Source organism: Phascolarctos cinereus, unplaced genomic scaffold, assembly GCF_003287225.1.
Source record: "Phascolarctos cinereus isolate Bilbo 61053 unplaced genomic scaffold, phaCin_HiC Scaffold_4;HRSCAF=312, whole genome shotgun sequence".
In the NCBI taxonomy this organism is placed as follows: Eukaryota; Metazoa; Chordata; class Mammalia; order Diprotodontia; family Phascolarctidae; genus Phascolarctos; species Phascolarctos cinereus.
In genome coordinates, this window is record NW_027555847.1 from 108,549,829 (window position 1) to 108,569,741 (window position 19,913).

The 19,913-nt window shown below is 36.8% G+C and overlaps 1 protein-coding gene across 5 annotated transcripts in view; it reads right to left on the reverse strand.

Annotated features, from left to right (window-relative positions):
• The window catches only part of CCDC171 (coiled-coil domain containing 171), a 501,148-nt gene that overhangs the window by 403,791 nt on the left and 77,444 nt on the right, over positions 1-19,913 (reverse strand). For all 5 annotated transcript variants that reach the window (XM_020969724.2, XM_020969718.2, XM_020969719.2 and 2 more), the window contains one exon: positions 19,276-19,422. In XM_020969724.2, coding sequence (XP_020825383.1) covers positions 19,276-19,422 — 147 coding nt within the window. The remainder of the gene's footprint in view (positions 1-19,275; positions 19,423-19,913) is intronic.

The following is a 19,913-nucleotide window of genomic DNA, read 5'->3' on the forward strand; positions in this document are numbered from 1 at the left end:
CACTTAATGAGACAAAGAACTCTGTGGAATTTGAGGAGAAGATGGAACTACAATAAACCTATTCCTAAGTGGTTTAAAAGAGAAATAAGAACAAGAGCAGAATTTGTCTTACCTCTTACTGCCCCACCCCCGCATTTTTCTTTTGCTTACTTTCCATTCTTCTTTTAAGATCATCAAAATAAAATAGAACCATTCCTTGGCCCTCTGTTTAATTAGATTGCCTCTTTGACCCTGATGATGTCATCTCCCCACAGTAGAAGAAAGCAGAAAATCAAATCGATAAAATAAGCAAATGAACAAGATGAAATTAAAAAAAAAACAACACAAGAAATAAAAAGAACAATCAGAACATATTATGCACAATATGTGCTAGGAAAAATGAGGTTTTAAAAGAAAGGAATACCTTCAAAAATAGAAAATATCTAAATTATTCACAGATCAGATAGAAATTGCAAATAACCTAATTTGAGAAAAGGAAATGTATAAAGCTACAAAGAAAAAAAAACTCCTGCATCTGATGGATTCATAGGAGAACTTCATAAAAAATAATTTTTAAGAGTTAATACCCATACCCTAAATATTATTCTCAAAAACTGGGGAAAAAACCCTACCAGAATCTTTTTATGAAACAAATATATTGCCAATACCTAAATCAGGGAAAGAAAAAAACATGGAAAGAAAACTGTAAGCCAATATCATTAATGAATATTGACTCAAAATTTTTAAGCAAAATCCTAACACACTATAATGATTTATCCAAGAAATCATTCATTATGATGAAGTGGGATTTTATACCAGGAATGCAAGGATGGTTCAACATTATGGGGGGAAAATCAATATAATTAATCATATTAAAAATCTAAACATCCAAAACCACATGATCACCTCAATAGATGCAAAAAAAAAGGCTATGACAAAATATAACACTATTTTATACTAAAAAAAAAAATACAAAGCAGAGGCATAGATGGATCTATTTTTTTAATATCAATTTTTTTAAAAGATCTATCTGAAACCAAAAGCAAGCATCATACAAAATGAGGATACATCAGAACCTTTTCCAACAAAAACAGAAGTAAAGCAAGGATGTCTACTCTCTCCACTATTATTTAATCTGGAAATGCTAGCAATAGCAAAGAGACAAGAGAAGAAAATTAAAGGAATAAAGATAGGTAAAGAAGAATTAACTATCCCTATTTATTAATGATATGATGGCTTACTTGGAAAAGCCCAAGGAATCAGCAAAGATAATTAAATAATAACTTCAGAAAAGTTGCAGACTACAAAAAATAAAAATCCTCAAAAATCAGCAGCATTACTAATAACAACGAAACACAAGAAGGAATAATAGAAATGGAAATCCCATTCCAAATAACTACAAAACACACAAAATATCTGGGGATCAATCTCCTAAAGCACTCAACAGACATATAGATTAAATATAAAGTGTTCTTTAAAGAAATAAAGAACAACCTAAATATCTAAAGGAATATTCAGTGTCATGTCTAGATTGTGTTAATATAATAAAAATGGTAATACTACCAAAAATTTATCCATACCTTTAATGTTATGCCAATTAAGTTAGCAAGAGAATTCTTTATAGAGCTTAATAAAAGAAAAAGAGCCTTCATTTGAAAAAACAAAAGATCAAGGAATATGATGAACTATCAAAAGAAATTATGAAAAGAAGTGAGGATGAAGGGGGAATAGCACTTCCAGACCTCAATTTACATAATAAAACAGTAGTCATCAAAACTACCTAGTATAGATTAAAGAAAGGAGATTCAGAAACAACAACATTCAATAATCCAGTGTTTGATGAAGTAAAAACATTAGTTGCCTAGTGAAAAACCTCCCATTTAATAAAAACTAGTGGAAAAAACAAAAATCAGTTGGCAGAAATTAGGCAGAAACACCTTACAGCATACTCCACAACACATTCTAAATGAATAAATGACTTACATTTTAAATACAGTAATATTAAAAAATTAGAATAAAAACAGATTGTATCTCTCACAGCTATCGATAAGAATGCATTATTAACCAAACGAGAAGATAAAATAGGTACCTTTGATTACTTGAAATGAAAAGCTTCTGCACAAACAACATTAATGTATCTAAAATGAGAGGGAAAGTTGTCTAAGGGGGAAAAAAGTCTTCATATCAAATATCTCTGATAAGGTTCCTATGTCCAAGATTTATTTAGCCCATCTGCCAAAATAATTTTACCAAGGTGTGGCTGCTGCACATGCTACAGCTTTTTGGAGCCCAGGTGAAAGTTAATAAAAAAATAAAGAAATGATGAAGGAAATAGTTTCAAAAAACCTAAAGAGATTTGTATGAACTGATGGAAATTGAAGTGAGCAGACCTAGGAGAACAATTTAAAAAATAACAGCAAAATTATAAAGATAATTTACTTTGAAAACTTTAGTAACTGATCAACACAATGACCAATCATAATTCCAAAGGACAAAAGATGAAATATGCAATCTACCACCAAATACAGAGCTGATAGACTCAGTTCTGGCATTCAGCCTAGTAGACAGCTGGAAAAGGAATAACTAAGGCAAGAAATTCCAGGAAAAAAAGGGGGGGGTCTCAGTTCTGCAACTTCTTGATTTAGGCTTGGATCTAAGAAATATGCCTAGCAAAAGGGCTTGACTTATTTCAAGTTCTTATAGACTGCTGTTGAATTTAGTCACTATCAACCAGAACTCAGATCAGGAGGGGAGTGAACAGATTCTGCACCAGATCAAATCATTCTGGGAACACCAAAAATTTGCAGGTCTTTAGCCTCACTTACACCTACCCCTGAGATTCTGGAATACTACAACACACAATATTCCCAAGAAAGTAGAAAAAAAGCAAAAAAGCAAAAGTAGCTCAGACATTCCCTTTACAGGTGCCCAGAGCCTTGCCCTTGCAAAAAGGACTTAATCAGGAATTGGCTGAAAGGATGAATAAAGGGAGGGAAAAAAGAGGGGGGCGGAGCCAAGATGGCCAAGTGAAAGCAGTGACTTGCTTGAGCTCTCCCCCAAACCCCTCCAAATACTCATAAAAAATGGCTCTAAACAAATTCTGAAGCAGCAGAACCCACAAAAAGACAGAGTGCAACAAATTTCCACCCCAAGACAACCTGGATGATTGATCAGAAAGGTGTATCCGCGCCGGGCTGGGAGCGCAGCACAGCGCAGCGTAGGCACGCAGGACACAGTGAACCCGAAGCACGCCTCAGAGGACTGAATCTCGGGCACCCGTGGAGTGTCACCAATGCCAAAGACAACTTAGAAGGTCAGTGGGAAAAGTCTGTTTCTGTCGGTGCTGAGACAGGAAGGTGGGGTTTCGGCTCCATTCCCCAAGAGCGTGGCCCTGGTGGGGGGCAGCTGCTTCCCGAGCTTCTGGCCCACAGACTGAGGGGGAATCCAGTGGCTGAGAGGGACTGCAGGGATCTCTTTGCCAGTGCTGAGGCAGGAATCTCTTGCTTTGCCCCTGTTTAGATCTGGGTCACAGTTCTGGTTGGCTGCGATGGGGTGAGGAGGAAGGCTGACGTGGTAGAGCTTAGCGTGGCTGTGGAGAGGAACCCTTCCTCACAGTTACAGAACAGAAAGGAATACTTGTGTTCACAGGCCAGGAAAGGAGTAAACACCTTGCCCCTTATCCATAGCACCTTGCAAGAACTGAAAATTTACAGGTCCCTACAAGTACCTCTGAAAACAGCTATACAAACCCCTGAAGCTTGGGACAATACATTCTCCACATTGGAAGCAGACTCTTACCTTAACAAAGAGTTTAAAACTCAAGTAATTGGCCGGGATCATGAGCAAGCAGCACAAAAAGAGTCAGACTATATTATCTTACTTTGGTGAAAAAGATCAAAATATACAACCATAAGAAGACAACAAAGTCAAAGCTCCTACATCCAGAGCCTCCAAGAAAAATATGAATCAGTCCAAGGCCTTGGAAGAGCTCAAAAGGGATTTTGAGAAGCAAGTAAGGGAAGTAGAGGGAAAACTGAGAGTGATGCAAGAAAATCACAAAAAACAAGTCAACAGCCTGCTAAAGGAGACCCAAAAAAATACTGAAGAAAATAACACCTTAAAAAATAGCCTAACCCAAATGGCAAAAGAGGTCCAAAAAGCCAATGAGGAGAATGCCCCAAAAAGCAAAATTGGCCAAATGGAAAAGGAAGTCCAAAAGCTTACTGAAGAAAATACTTCCTTAAAAATTAGGATAGAGCAATTGGAAGATAGTGACTTTATGAGAAATCATGACACAGTAGAACAAATGCAAAAGAATGAAAAATTAGAAAACAATGTGAAATATCTCTTTGGGAAAACAACTGACCTGGAAAATAGATCTAGGAGAGAGAATTTAAAAATTATTGGACTATCTGAAAGCCATGATCAAAAAAAAGAGCCTAGACATCATCTTTCAAGAAATTATCAAGGAAAACTGCCCTGATATTTTAGAACCAGAGGGCAAAATAGAAATTGAAAGAATCCACAGATCTCCTCCTGAAAGAGATCCCCAAAGGAAAACTCCTAGGAATATTGTAGCCAAATTCCAGAGTTTCCAGGTGGTCAAGGAGAAAATATTACAAGCTGCCAGAAGGAAAGAGTTCAAGTACTGTGGAAATACAATTAGGATAACACAAGATTTAGCAGCTTCTACATTAAAGGACCGCAGGAGGGCAAAAGAGATAGGATTACAATCAAGAACCACCTACCCAGCAAAACTGAATATAATCCTTCAGGGGAAAAAAATGGTAAACAGGAAAGAGAAATCATAAGAGACTTATTAAGATTGAACTGTTTACATTCCTGCATGGAAAGAGGATATTTATAACTCATGAGACCTTTGTCAGTATTAGGGTAGTTGGAGGAAAAAAATTATATGTATATATATATATATGCAGATAGATAGATAGGGGGCACAGGGTGAGTTGAAGATTAAGGGGTCATATCTGGAGAATAAAATTAAGGGATGACAGAGGATGATACTTGGAGAAGAAGAAAGGGAGAGGTAGAATGGGGTAAACTATCTCACAAAAAAAAACAGAAAAGAAAAGTCTCTTACAGTGGAGGGGAAACGGGGGAAGGTGAGAGAGAATGAGTGAATCTTATTCTCATAGGATTTGGCTTAAGGAGGGAATAACAAACACATTCAATTGGGCATGGAAATCTGTCTTACCCTATAGGAAAATAGGGGGGGAAGGGGACAAGAGAGCAGGGGGATGACAGAAGGGAGGGCAGACTGGGAAAGGGAGTAATCAGAAGTAAATACTTCTGAGGAGGGACAGGGTCAAAAGAAAGAATAGAATAAATGGGAGGGCAGGATAGGATTAAGGGAAATAGAGTTAGTTTTTCACAACATGTCTACTATGGACGTGTTTTGCATAACTGCACACGTACAACCTATATTGAGTTGCTTGCCTTTTCAATGAGGGTGGGTGGGGAGGGAGGAAAAGAGAAAATTTGAAACCTAAAATTTTTAAAACATATGTTTTTTAAAAAATGTTTTCACATGCTACTGGGAAATAAGAAATACAGGAAATGGGGTACAGAAGTCTATCCTGCCCTACAGGAAAATAGAAGGGGAAGGGGATAAGAAAAGGGGAGAGAGATAGAAGAGAGGACAAACTGGGGGAAGGGATATTCAGAATGCATGCCATCTTGGGGTGGGAGGAGGGGGGAGATGGGTATAAATTTGGAATTCAAAAACTTGTGGAAGTGAATGTTGAAAGCTAAAAATAAATAAATTTATATTAAAAAGAAAGAAAGAAAAAAAGAATTTTATGATAAAAAATACTTATTGTGATAGGAACACTCAAAAACATTATTTTGCACAGGAAAAGAGGATAACTCCAAAATGTCTATAAGCAAAGTTTAAAAAATATATATGTGGCATGGACACAAATTCAATTAGAATTCCTAGAAGAGAAAAAGGCTTTTGTTTTAAAGAATTAAAAATATTCTTTCATAAATTAATGAGAGTGCTAAAGGAAAAAATGTTGGAAAAAAAAAGAAGCCAAGATGGCAGCCACTCAGCTGAACTCTTCCCAATATTCCCTTCCAAACAACCTTAAAATAATGCCTCAAATCAAATTTTTGGAGCAGCAGAGCCAATAAAAGGTTGGGTGAGACATTTCTCTGCCCTAAGAAAACTTGACAGGTAGGCAGGAGAAGTCAGTGACACAGAAGTGGAGGCCTGTCCAGAGCCCACACATAGTATACTGGTAACAATGGCTCCAGAAGCACCAGTAGCAGCTTCAGGAGCTCTCAGCCCAGAGGTAGTAAGGGGGTCAAAGAAATGGTCAGAAAGAGATTACAGGGTACTCTCTGTTGACACTGAGTACTCCTGGCACTCTATAGCTCATGCAATTCTGGGTAGTGGTTCTAGGGCAGAGACGAGCACTGAGAGCCAGCAACAAGGGAGTAAAGCCTCTGGTCAGAGTTCCAAGGCAAAGAAAGCACTAGCGCTTTTGGCTGCAGTTGGACAGGCGCTCTTCCTGGGTAAAGACCAGAGCACAGACCAGGAGAAAAGTGACCATACCTCTCTGAGGATCACCTTGGAAGCACCAAAAACTTGCAGACCCCCAAAACTAGCTCTAAAAACAGCACCACAGGTGAGCACAGCCCAACTTTAACATAAAGTTCAAAGTTTAAAAAATAGGCTGAAAAAATGAGCATAAAACAAAAAAATAATTTGACCATAAAGACCTACTACAGTGGCAGGGAAGAACAAGACAGAAACTCAGAAGACGACAACAATGTGAAACAGCTACAAACAAAGCCTCACAGAAAAATGCTAATTGGACCCAAACCCAAAAAGAATTCCTGGGAGAGTAAGAGAAAGTTAAAAGAGTGACAGAGGGAAGAAAATGGGAAAGGAAATAACAGTGATGCAAGAAAATCATGAAAAAAGAATTAGTAGCTTGGTAAAAGAGGCACAAAAAATACTGAAGAAAATAACACCTTAAAAAATGGAATTGGTCAAATGGTAAAAGAGGCACAAAAATCATTAAGAACTCCTTAAAGAGAAGAACTGACCAAGAGGGAAAAAATTCCTTAAAAAGCATAATTGGCCAAATGGAAAAGGAATCACAAAAATTGACTGAAGTTTTTAAAACTCCTTAAAAAGAAGAATTGGTCATGTGGAAAAAGAGATACAAAATCTAAGTGAAGAAAATAACATTAAAAATTAGAATTTGGTAAGTGAATACTGACTCCATAAGACATCAAGAAACAATAAAACAAAGTCCAAGCATCAAAAAATAGAAGAAAATATGAAATTTCTCATTGGAAAAACAACTGACCTTGAAAACAGATTAAGGAAATACAATTTAAAAACTACTGGAGTGCCTGAAAGCTATGATCAAAGAAAGAATCTATACATATTTCAAGAAATTATCAAGGAAAATTGCCCTAATATCTTAGATCCAAAGGCTAGAAACTGAAAGAATCCACCAATCACCTCCTGAATGAAAACTCCTAGGAATAGTATAGCCAAATTCCAGAGCTCCCAGGTCAGAGAAGACTGTGGAGCAGTCAGGATTCCACATTAAAGCAGCACATTAAAGTACAGGGCTTAAATTATGATATTTAGGAAGGGAATAAAAGGATCTGTTTTGTAAAACTTGGACTCAGTCAAAAGGCTGCACCCAGTGGCAGCTAGGTGGCACAGTGGATAGAGAACCGGCCCTGGAGTCAGAAGGACCTGAGTTCAAATCCGGCCTCAAAGACACATAACACTTACTAGCTGTGTGACTGTGGGCAAGTCACTTAACCCCACTGCCTAGCCAAAAAAAAAGGCTGCACCCAAGGACCTAGAGGGCCACATGTAGCCTCAAGACCACAGGTTCCCCACCTCTGGGCTAGGATTACCAAAAGAGGCAGCATCTTGCCAACAAAGCTCCATACAGTCAAAGCTATGGTTTTTCCAATAATGTATGACTATAAGAGTTGGACTATAAGGAAAGCTTAGGGCTACAGAATTGACATTTTCAAACTGTGGTTCTAGAGAGGACTTTTGAGAGTCCTTGGTAAGTAAGGAGGTCAAATTAATTCAGGATATTCACTGGAAGGTCAAATACTGAAGCTGAAGCTTAAATACTTTTGCCACATAATGAGAAGACGGAACTCATTGGAAAAGACCGATATGGGGGGGAAATGGAAGGCAAAAGGGAAAGGGGACCAGAAAGGATGAGATGGATAGATAGTGTTATGGAAACAACAAACATGAACTTGGACAGACTTTGAGAGATAGCAGAGGTAGATTATGGTCCATGGGGTCACAAAGAATCAGACAGCACTGAACAACAAAATGAATTCAGAGGGCTTGTCTTCCTCAGTAGTATAATGGATACCTTCCAATGGGGCTCATCTCCCAATGTCATTTCTTTAATCACTTTAGCACTGTCCATTTTCTTGGCAAAGATACCGGAGTGGTTTGCCATTTCCTTCTCCAATGGATCACCTTTTGTCAGAACTCTCCACTATGGCCTGTCCATCTTATGTAACCCTACACAGCATAGCTCATGATTTCACTGAGCCATGCAAGCCCCTCCACCATGACAAGACAATTCTACCCAGTCTATTTACCTACTAACAATAAGCTAAATATTGCAAGCTCATTTTGAATCTCACTACCTAACAAAATTACAAGATTTCTAAATGCTAAATGCTAAACTTTAATAAAGATAAATTATATATTGTGTCATACCAATTCAAGGGGTTGGATAGGGTGACTATCTCTATAACTTAATATTTCCATCTGAATAAATGTAATCAAGAAAAGACTTGTGCTCCTAAATCAAAACTCAAGCACAACTAAAGGAGGTTTTGCATCATCTATGTAGCTTATGATAGATTAGACTGCTTAGTATCTTTGTCTGTAGCATAGTTATTAATACCACCCACACATTCAATAAATAACAGCACCAAATACGTTCACCCACATTTGACCACGGGTGAATGAAGGGAACAAGAGGAACAGAGAAGAACAGTACTTAGAATTTAGACCACATGTGTAAGCACAACATAAATTGCTTTGCAAACCTTAAAATGTCATATAAATACTCATTTTAACATGGTGAGGCAAAAAATTTCATATCTATTATCATTAATTCTAACTGCTAGCATGAATAAAGAACTTTAAGGTTTGCAAAGTGCTTTAAAATATTATCTCATTTTATTTGCACCAAAACCCTGGGAGGTGCTATTAATATTCCTATGTTACAGATAAGAAAACTGAAGTAATTTGCCTAGGATTTCATAACTAATAAGTGTCTAAGGAAGGATCTTAACTCAGGTTTTCCTGACTTCACGTCTAGCACTGTACCATATAGCTACCTAACTTAACTTTGCAAATGATCATGATCTAATCCTGAGTGAGATGATATTGAAGATTAATGAAAGTAAAGGTGAAAATGAGGTTGAAAATGGATCAGGCCTCTGATAGTCCTATAAAAACCATTTCAGAGTAGAAATACAAGAAAGAAAGATAACTGTGGGCATAAATAGTATGCTAAAATCTCAATAAATCATAATGGGGAAAAGAGATGAAGTAAATTTTCAAAATTATAGAAAAATTTTGGAAAAATTAAGTTACAATATTTCCTCCTTTTATTGTCCCACTCCAGTATTTTAATAAGAGGAGATGATGATCCAGAGTCCTCAAAGGCTATGAAGTTCTGGCAGGTCCTATCAAGCAGGCAAGGCTTTGAGAAAAGGAGTGGCAATGAAGAGCTTGTCATTCAAAAGTTCATTTAACCAAGTTTAGAGAGGATCATAACCAGAACTTGGCTCCAAGTAATGAACTGCTAGACACTAGGACACAAAGAGAAAAATGAAATGGCACCAGTCCTTAAGGAGCTGACATTCTACAAGGGGAAAAAGCATACACATAAATAAGTGTATATAATAGGTACATACAAAGTAAATATGAGTGATTACGAGACACAATATGACTCCTAAGTGTGACTGCATTAAAATTATAAACAATTATTAATACCACCCACACATTCAATAAATAACAGCACCAAATATGTTCACCCACATTTGACCATGGGTGAATGAAAGGAACAAGAGGAACAGAGAAGAATAGTACTTAGAATTTAGACCACATGTGTAAGCACAACATAAATTGCTTTGCAAACCTTAAAAAGGATAATATGTGTTCCTCTGCCCTGAAAGGGAAGGATCAAAAGCTGAGGAGTGGGACAGATTTCCCAATGTTCTTCAGATATTTAGATATTAGGTATTAGATAAATGTTTTAAATATTTATGTAATAGGCCCCTAGCGCTTAATACAAGTGCCTAGTGCCTGGCAGGTAGTAGTTCATCACTTGAGAGCCAAAGTTCTGGTTATGATCCTTTCTAGACTTGGTTAGGTGATCTTTTGAATGACAACTCTTCATTGCTACTCCTTTTCTCAAAGCCTTGCTTGCTTGACAGGGCCTGCTAAAGCTTCATAACCTTTTGAGAACTATGGATCATCAACTCATCTTAAGAAGCACTAGAGTATTATATAAGAGGATAAGAATTTAGATGTTTTTATGTATTCGATTTTTTTTAATAAGTCCATGAAAGAGTAGGCAGAGAGCTGAGACTATAGAAGAAGGGAAGAAGATGGTGGCTAAGACTGGAGTATTTTTGCAGCAACAGTGTAATCGCAAATGGATAGAAGAAAATCCTTGCAGGTGTTTTGAAATGCAAATTTCAAAATTTGAGACTAAGTAAGCTCTGAAGGTTGGTGCCAGCAGTCAAGCCTTAGATTTAAAAAACATTTAGGTTTAAAAAAAAAAACAACATTGAGGGTGCTGACAGTGACAATTCCTTGGGAATTAGTCAAAGGACGATAAAGGTTTAACTCTCCTCCACGGCCTATGCTAGAAAGTATTTCTATAACAATGTTGCTACTGCTTTAAGCTGTTTCCATTTCCCAATATTTATTTTACTTCATCTTAAATTGAATAATCATAACTGCTTTATGATACATGCCTGCCTATAAAGAAGAAAATGGAAAGTGCCAGTGACCAGCCGAACACAGAAATAAAAATCGTTCAGGAAATTAGATTTCTGGCCACGTGATCAAGATTTCATCATGAACTATGGGGGGCTCCAGGCTGAACTTATGAAGAGAATATCATTGTTATAATAATTGCTAACATTCCTGTAAGAACTTTAAGGTTTGCAAAGTAATTTACAAACAATTAACTCATTTTGTCTCCACAACAATCATGGGAAGTAGATTTTACAGATAAGGAAACTGAGGCAGAGAGGTTAAGTGACTTGTCTAGGTTTATACAGCTAGCAAGTGTCTGAGGCTGGTTGTGAACACATTTTCCACTGAACAACCCAGCTGCTCTGTGATAATAACATTTTAATAAGCAACTAAGGCAACAGAGAAAGTCTTTTGTGGCTAAACTCCTTGTGACCACCATCTACAAGAGGTGCCTCCACTTCCTATTCTCTCACTGTCTTCTCTGTAGTCTAGCTTCTGTCCTTACCATTCAACAGAAAACTGTTCTCTCCAAAATAATTAATAATCTCTTAATTGCCAAATCTAATAACCTTTTCTCAATTCTTCTTTTTTACCCTTGCAGGCTTTGACCCCATCAATCACCTTCTCCTTAATACTTTCTTCCCTCAGGTTTTAAGGACACTACTCTACTCTGGTTATTCTTTTACCTATCTGACCACTCCTCAGTCTCCTTTGTTGGATTTTCATCTAAGTCACACTCATTAAAACACACACTAAGACATAAGACTTTGTTCTGGATCCTCCTTCCATCTTCCTCTAGTCTAGACTATTTCACTTGATCTCACCAGCTCCCATGGATTCAATTATTCATGCTGATACTCTTATATTAATGATTCACAAATCTACTTATCCAGTCCTTGGCTCTCCGCTGATCTCCAGTAAGGCATCTCCAACTGCCTATTACACTTCTCACACTCAATGTCCAATAAACATCTTAAATTCAAGGTGACCAAAACTGAACTCATATTTTCTCCCAAACACTCCCCATTTCCAAACTTTTTTATTACTGTTGAGGGCACCACCAACCTCCTAATTCCCCAGGCTCACAACCTAAGTGTCATCCTTGAACAACTCACTCTCTCACCCCTGCTATGCAATCTGTTGCCAAGGTATGTCAACTTTACCTTTGCAATACATCTGACATATGCCTCCTCTTCTCTGACACTTCCATCAACCTGGTAGAGAACCTCAGTATATCATACCTGAATCACTGCAATAGCTTGTTCATTGTTCTGCCTGTCACAAGCTTCTTCACACTCCAATCCACCCTCTACTCAGCAGTCATGATTTTCCTAAAGCATAACTATGTCATCCCCTACCCAATAAATTCTAATTGACCCATATTACCTCCAGGATCTAATATAAAATCGTTTGGCATTCAAAACTCTTTATAACTGCCCTTTCCCCTACCTTTCCACTCTTATACCTTACTATCTATCACATATGCCATGACCCAGTGACACTCTATCTCCTCAATCCAGACATTTTCACGGACATGAGATGATCCCTCTCCTCATCCCTGCCTCCTAGATTCCTTTAAGTGCCTACTAACATCTCACCTTCTATGGGAAGCCATTCCCACTCCCTTTTAATTCTAGTTCCTTTCCTTTATTATTTCTAATTTACCTTGCAGATAGACTGTTTCCACATAGTTGTTTTCATGCTGTTATCCCTGTTGGATGATGAGCTCCCTGAGAACTTGGACTGCCTTTTAACTTTCTTTGTAACCTTAATGTTTAGTACAGTGCCTGGCACCTGGTATGAGCTTAATGTATTGACTGACTATATATGTGACCTCAGGACCAATTTAGCTGTAGGCTTAAATACTTCACAGCTGTTAAACTAGAACAAATTCAGGGGAAAAAATCCAAGCTCTGTTAGAGTGATGGAATAAACCAAAAGAAAGCTGTGCCTCCTGGGATTACCTAGTGGAAGGAGAAATGTATAGTATGGAAAGAATCTGTCCTGCTCAGCATTATCTGACGGGAGGAGTCAGAAAAGTGAGTGTTCAGTCAAAATATATATCAGAGTGACACCTGCTGGTTAGACAAGATAATGGGGAGAGGGGTAAGGTGAGGTACTATTAACTGGGGGATAAAGTAAGGTTTCACGTAAGAAGGTAGTACTGTAGCTGAGCTTTTGAAGGATGCTAGAGATTGAAAGAGGCAGAGGTGGACAAAGAGAGCACTCAGAGATCAGACAGCCAGTCTTATATATTTATAAATTTTGATTAATGGAAGACAAATTAATAAAGTCTAACTCTTTTTTAAAAGTAACTAAAACTTCAGTACTCAAAGATTTTTTAATAAACTTTAAATAAAGTATTTTGTTAAACATATTACTGTATTTACCATGATGATGTACTACCACAGTTCTTAGGATAATCTACCATTGATAATCACTTTGTAAAAGAGCTTAAAAATTATTTCTGACACCACATGTTGAGCATAAAAATGACTCATCTCCACAGGCTGTCTTATGAATGATTACGAAAGATAAGTAATAAACAAAATAAGCCTCTCTGCATACTGACATACATTTTCTTTCCCTTTTTCTTCTAGGGTTTGAAGTACAACTTCATAGCTGAGTTATATTCTAAGGTAGTTCTATTATTATTATATATGGTATGATTGACAGAAGCAATTCAACAATTATTAGTAAGGATAGTTACTCCACCATAATCTTTTACAGATTCTAGAGTTCTTTTGGAATTAGATTTGAGTTTCCACTTTGTAAAACCTATATTTTGCTGTTATTGAGTTAAGCTTATTTCCCAAGATAACCAATCCCTCCTGGTTGGAAAGTATTTTATAGAAGCAATGGATCTTTCTTTCTCCAGTTCACTTTTCCCTTGGTTCTTAAGTATTCAACACTACTTTTATAAAATTGAAAAGGGCAGGTTTTGGATCCAAAAGTCCATTGATCCATGTTAAGGTGATTAAGCTATATCATATTGTGTGACTTCTCAGAAGAACAATATTTCTCTGGACCTAAGACATTAAAAAATAACCTCATGAAATGCAATTAGTAGTACTAACTGAAGTTAAAATATTTACAAGATTGAAGGTTTAAAGTTCCTTTAGCTTGATAATTAATCGCATATAACCCAAAATAATTTCTTCCATTAAAAAAAATTTGAAGCATTTTTCTCCCTTGGTTATTATTCACAAGTCTTATCTTGGTCCTTTTTATATATATGTATTTCAAAACCCAACAGAATTTAGGAAATAGTCACTCTGTTTAATTGGGGGGGGGGCACACAAATTGATCTCCTGCCAAGAAATGTGAACTTTAGGCTCATAACATCACCAACTCAATGGACTAACAATGCAGAAAAAAAAATAAATTTAAATTTAACAAGAAGAATATGATACTACTAATATTTATAAGGCAGGCAGAACAAAGATAGTAAAATAGGAGGAAGCAGGAAGCAGGAAGTAGAGCTCTCCTTCACAAAACACCTCCAAATCAACCTAGAAAATGTACCAAACTGAATCCTGATAGGAAAAAACAGAAAAAGTCACAGTGAGTCATTAGTCTAGCCCAGCCTGGCATAGTATCTCTTTGGAGATAAGAAGGTATGAGAACACTGGGGACTAGATTGGACCAAGAGCAGAAGCACACTGTAGAGCACTCCAGCACACAGGGAAAGACTGCACACCAGGATGACAGGCCCTCCCAGACCCATACCTGGGCATCTCAAAGAGCAGAGACAGCAGGCTCTGCAACTCACTACCCAGTTATGGGTCACAAGTCCAAGGCAGAGTGGCAGGGGACCTGCGCCCAAGGTGGCCTTCCAGGCCATGTATAAGAACAGAAGAACTTCAGAAGCAAGCAGTAACAGTATGGCTCAGCCCCTAGGAGCAGAGAAGGTTGTCAATTTCAGCATTTAGCCTAGCTTGTGGAGGAATACCAAGGCAGGAAACCCAGACAAATGGAGAACATGCAATTCTGTCACTCTGAGCCCACAGACTGCCAGCTGGATGAGAGTCCGACTCCACAAGCGATCTACTATAGTTCAAATCCAAAAACCCAGGTCAGAAACTTGCAGAGCTTAGACTAGGTGGAAGCAATCTGACTTGGCCCTGAATCAGACTACTTGGAAGGACTAGATGCTTGCACAGGGCATACAGGTGAAGGCATACAGTGTCAGGCCTGAAGTAAGGAAAACTCATCATCCTAAATTCAAATCTTGCCTCAGGCACTTATTAGCTGTGTGACCCTAAGCAAGGCACTTAACCTTGTTTGCCTCAGTTTTCTCATCTGTACAATGAGCTGGAGAAGTAAATGGCAAACCACTCCAGTATCTTTGCTGAGAAAAACCCAAATGAGATCACAAAGAGTTGGACACGACTGAAAAACAACTAAACACCAGAAGCTTGCATATCCCCAACCCATCCCTGAGATTCTCGAATAACACAACACCCCAAGAAAGCAGCAAAAAGACTAACCCAGATTTTCCTTCCAGAAGTGCCACAGAGCCTAGACCTAACATCAAGTCCGAATTCAGACAGTAGGCTAGAAGAATGAGCAAACAGAAAAAGAAAGAAAGAAAGAAAACCGCTGTTAAGTGCTATTATGGTGGAAAGGAAGCTCAAAACACAAACTCGGAAGAGAATGACTCTGAAACCTCTAAAAGCAAAGCCTCCAAGAAAAACACCGCTTGGACACAAAATCAATCAAAATTCCTGAAAGAGATGAAGCAAAAGCTTTAGGGAAAAAAAAAAGACATGCTTTTTTTTATATATAAATGAGAACATGAGGGAAAAAATGGAAAAGAACTGAGACATATGTAAGAAAGAATTGGAAAGGAAGTTAAAAGCTTGAAAAAAGAGGTACACAACTTTGCCAAAGCAACTACCTGAAAATGGAATGAGCAAATACAAGCCATTGTCTACATGAGACATAATACATATCAAAACAAAGCAAAAAAAAAATACAAAAAAATAAGATGTTTCATACCTTAAACACATGATCCAGACAAAAAAAAGAAGAAATTTAAGAAGTACTAGACTATCAGAACACTATACCCTCCAAAAAAAAGTCTAGAAGTCCTATTTCAAGAAATTTTAAAAAAAACTTTCCAGATCTCTTAGAACCAGAGGGCTAAGTAGGTGTAGAAAAAACACACCAGTCACTTCCTGAATAAAACCTCAAAAGGAAAAACTCTCAGCAACATCACAGTCAAAATCCAGGGCTTCAAGGTTAAAAACAAAACTAAACCTGCAAGCAACCAGAAAGAAAAAATCCAAGAACCAAGGAGCCACAGTCAGGATCACACGTGATTTAGCAGCCACTATAATAAGGCAGGGGAAAAGTTGAATACAATATTACAGAAAGCAAAAGATATAGACTTAACAGCCAAAAATGACTCTCCCAGAAAACCTGAATATAATGCTATAAGATAAAAAAAAATGGACCTTTAATGAAATAGAGGATTTCCAAAAATTCCTGATGAAAAGAGGGGCATTAAAACATTGATGCTCCAACACAGAAGAGAAACATTAAAAGGTAAAATGAATGAAGAATGATGAGGACTAAAGGATAAAGTGCTTGCATTCAAATATGGAAGGTCATACATGTGTTCCATTTGAACCCTATATTATCAGCATCATGGATAATGGAGGGAGCCTAATTAGACAGGGCCTGTTAGTGGTTCTGTTATAGCTTGATGATCTTGGAAGAAGAAATTAAAGAAAAGGAAAAAGGAATACTATGGAGAGTAGTGAGAAAGGGTGAGAAGGTTGGAGAAATATGTCTCACATAATCAAGATACAAGGGAGACAATGAATAGGAGTTACGGGAGTAGCTGATACTTCAACCTCACTCACTCTACATTGACTGAAGGAAAGAAGAATATAAACATATACACATATATACACACACATATGCATATATATGTATATATACATGTATATGCATGTATGTGTGTACATATACATATACATACACACACACACATACACACAGAACTATGTACAAATACATTTCACTGAACAAGGCAATGTGAGGGAAAGTGAAGAAGGGGAGAGAAGGAATTAGTGGAGGATAGATTAAGGGAGGGATTAGAGCTAAACAAAACAAACCCTAAAAAAACCCTAAGGATGTACCCCCAAAAAATTTACAGCTCTTTAAGCTGACAAAGAATAAGAATCTGAGGGACTATCCCTAAATTGAGGAATAGATGTACAATTTATGGTATATAATAAATGTGATGGAATACTAGTGCTATAAGAAATGATGAAAGAGATGGTTTCAGAGAAACTTGGGAAGACTTATATGAACAAATACAGAGTTAACAGAACCAGCAGAACCATTTATACAATGACAACAATATGACAGAGTCAAAAAATTTTGAAAGAATTAGGAATTCTTATCAATGTAATTACTAATAATTATTCCAGAGGGCTATTTCCCTGAAACTGCTAGTTCCTCCCCATAAAAAAAGAATTTACCTTATTTATTTTGTTTATATGTTTATATATACTTATTTATGTATGTGTTGTCTCTCGAGACACAATACATGCTCTTTAAAGATGGAGACTATTTCATTTTTGTCTTTGTATGTCCAATGTTTATTTAATGCAGTGACTGGCACATGTCAGGCACTTAATAAATGCTCAATGAATGGTTTATTTTCCTCTGCCTTTGACCTCTTTGGGGTACATGCCCAGTACTAGTAATGGTGGGTCAAAAGATATGAACAATTTAGTCACTTTCACCAATAACTCCCAGCGTGTTGCAGAATAGTTAAAGAAATCCAAAGATCCACCAACAATGTAATGTATTAACGTGCCTGCCTTCTTACAGTTAATACACCTTTTTTCACTGCCATATCACAGTGTTAACTTAAAATCAACTTGCAGCTCACTAATACTCATAGATGTTTTTCAAGTCAACTTCTCTGTAGGCATATCTATCTTGTACTTGTAAACATGATTTTTTTTCATTCATCATTATTAAATTTCATCTTCTTTGATTCAGTCCAGTTCTAGCTCATCATGAGCTTTTGGGATCCTTATTCTTTAATTCAACGTGTATGGTGTCCCTGCTAGCTTTCCACTGCACACAAATACAATAAGCATGATAATCATGCCTTTATCCAATTCACTGACAAAAATATTAAAAAGCGCAGAGCTATGTGCTATATTACTATTTCATCTTCAAAATGGAATTATTTACCTTGAAACCTCACAATGATAACATAAGAATAGATTTAAAATTATCTTCTAGAAATAAAGTAAATCATTTAGCTTATCTAGGAGAATAAAATATTTTTTTAAAAATATAATAACAGTAGGAAACCTCATTTTTGTATTGTTTTTTGTTGTTGTTGTTGTTTTTGGCTAGGCAGTGGGGTTAAGCGACTGCCCACGGTCACACAGCTAGTTAAGTGTTATAGGTCTGAGCCCGAATTCAGGTCCTCCTGAATTCAGGGCTGGTACTCTATCCACTGCACCACCTACCTGCACCCATTTTTGCATTGTTTTAAGATTTACATATCATTTTACACATAACCTTGTGAAGTTAGGCAACAAAGTATCATTCATTAGGTAGCCTAGTAGATAATATGGCAGGAGCTGGTGTCAGGGAGATCGGAGTTTAAATCCTACCTCAAGCACTTACTGTGTGTTCCAGGGCAAGTTATTTAACCTTGTCTGCCTCAGTTTCCCCATGTGTAAAATGAGAAAATAATACCACCTACCTCATAATGCTGCAAAGATCAAATGAGACAATGTATATAAAATGCTTTATAAAGCTTAAAGTGCTATAAAATGTTAGCTATCATTATTGTTATTACCCCCATTTTACACATGAGGAATGTTAGGCCTGAATATACTAAATAACCTGACTAAGATCACAAAGTTAGTATCAGAGCTGGGAAAGTGAATCCAGTTATTCTGACTGCAAATCCAATGCTCTCTCTGCTACTCTAAGCTATCTCAATGAATATCTGGAGTGAAAGAGTTACAGGACTAATGGACTAGCATGTAGAATGCAATCCACAATGTTTAGGGGTGAAATGCCCCCAGATTTGGTAAGGATAAGTGTGTGTATGAGTCAAGGTGAATATATCATGTGATTAATAAATAAGAAAGCTATTTCTACCATCATTAATATCACTTATTCCCCCTCTCAAAGAGCAAAATATATTACCATTGTTTGTGAGCAATGATTGATTGTTCATAGGTACAATAGCATCTGAGTACAAGAGGATCATGCCAGCTTACCTCATATTCTTTTCTAAGTAATTCCTCTCGGGAAGAGCTTGATTCGAGTTCACTTGCTTGTCGCCGTAGAAGGTTAGAGCAATCAAGGTGCTCTGATTCTAGTTTTTCCATTTTCTTATGCATATTTTGTATAGCATTATCTTGTTCCTATAAACAAAAGAACTATGTAGTTAAATTTAAACAAAAAGGGGCATGGGATTTAATAAGCGAATATATAGTTGGAATAACAATACACATCTAATATGGTTCATGTGGTCTCAACATAAGTTTCAGTCTATAAAGTGTCATCACTGTACGTTAACTTTGAAAATGTGTTTAGCATATATATTATTAAGTCATACTCATTAAATGGACCTTCATGAATATTTCTGTGTTTCTTTAACTTTACTATCCTGTACAATGTTTGTTTACCTCATTAATTTCTAAAAGTATTTAATAACAAAAATACATAAGTTTCTTTCATGTGAAGATTGACTGGATTAGCTGGATTTCCTGGTGGTACCTGAGAGATTTTACTATGAAATCATGGCATTTAAAGTATGTTTACAGTTTTTGATGTAATTTTCATAGTTTATTTCCTCCTTAATTCCAAGTTTTCAGAAAACTAGTGCAGGACAGGAAAAGCATTTCAAGTAGGG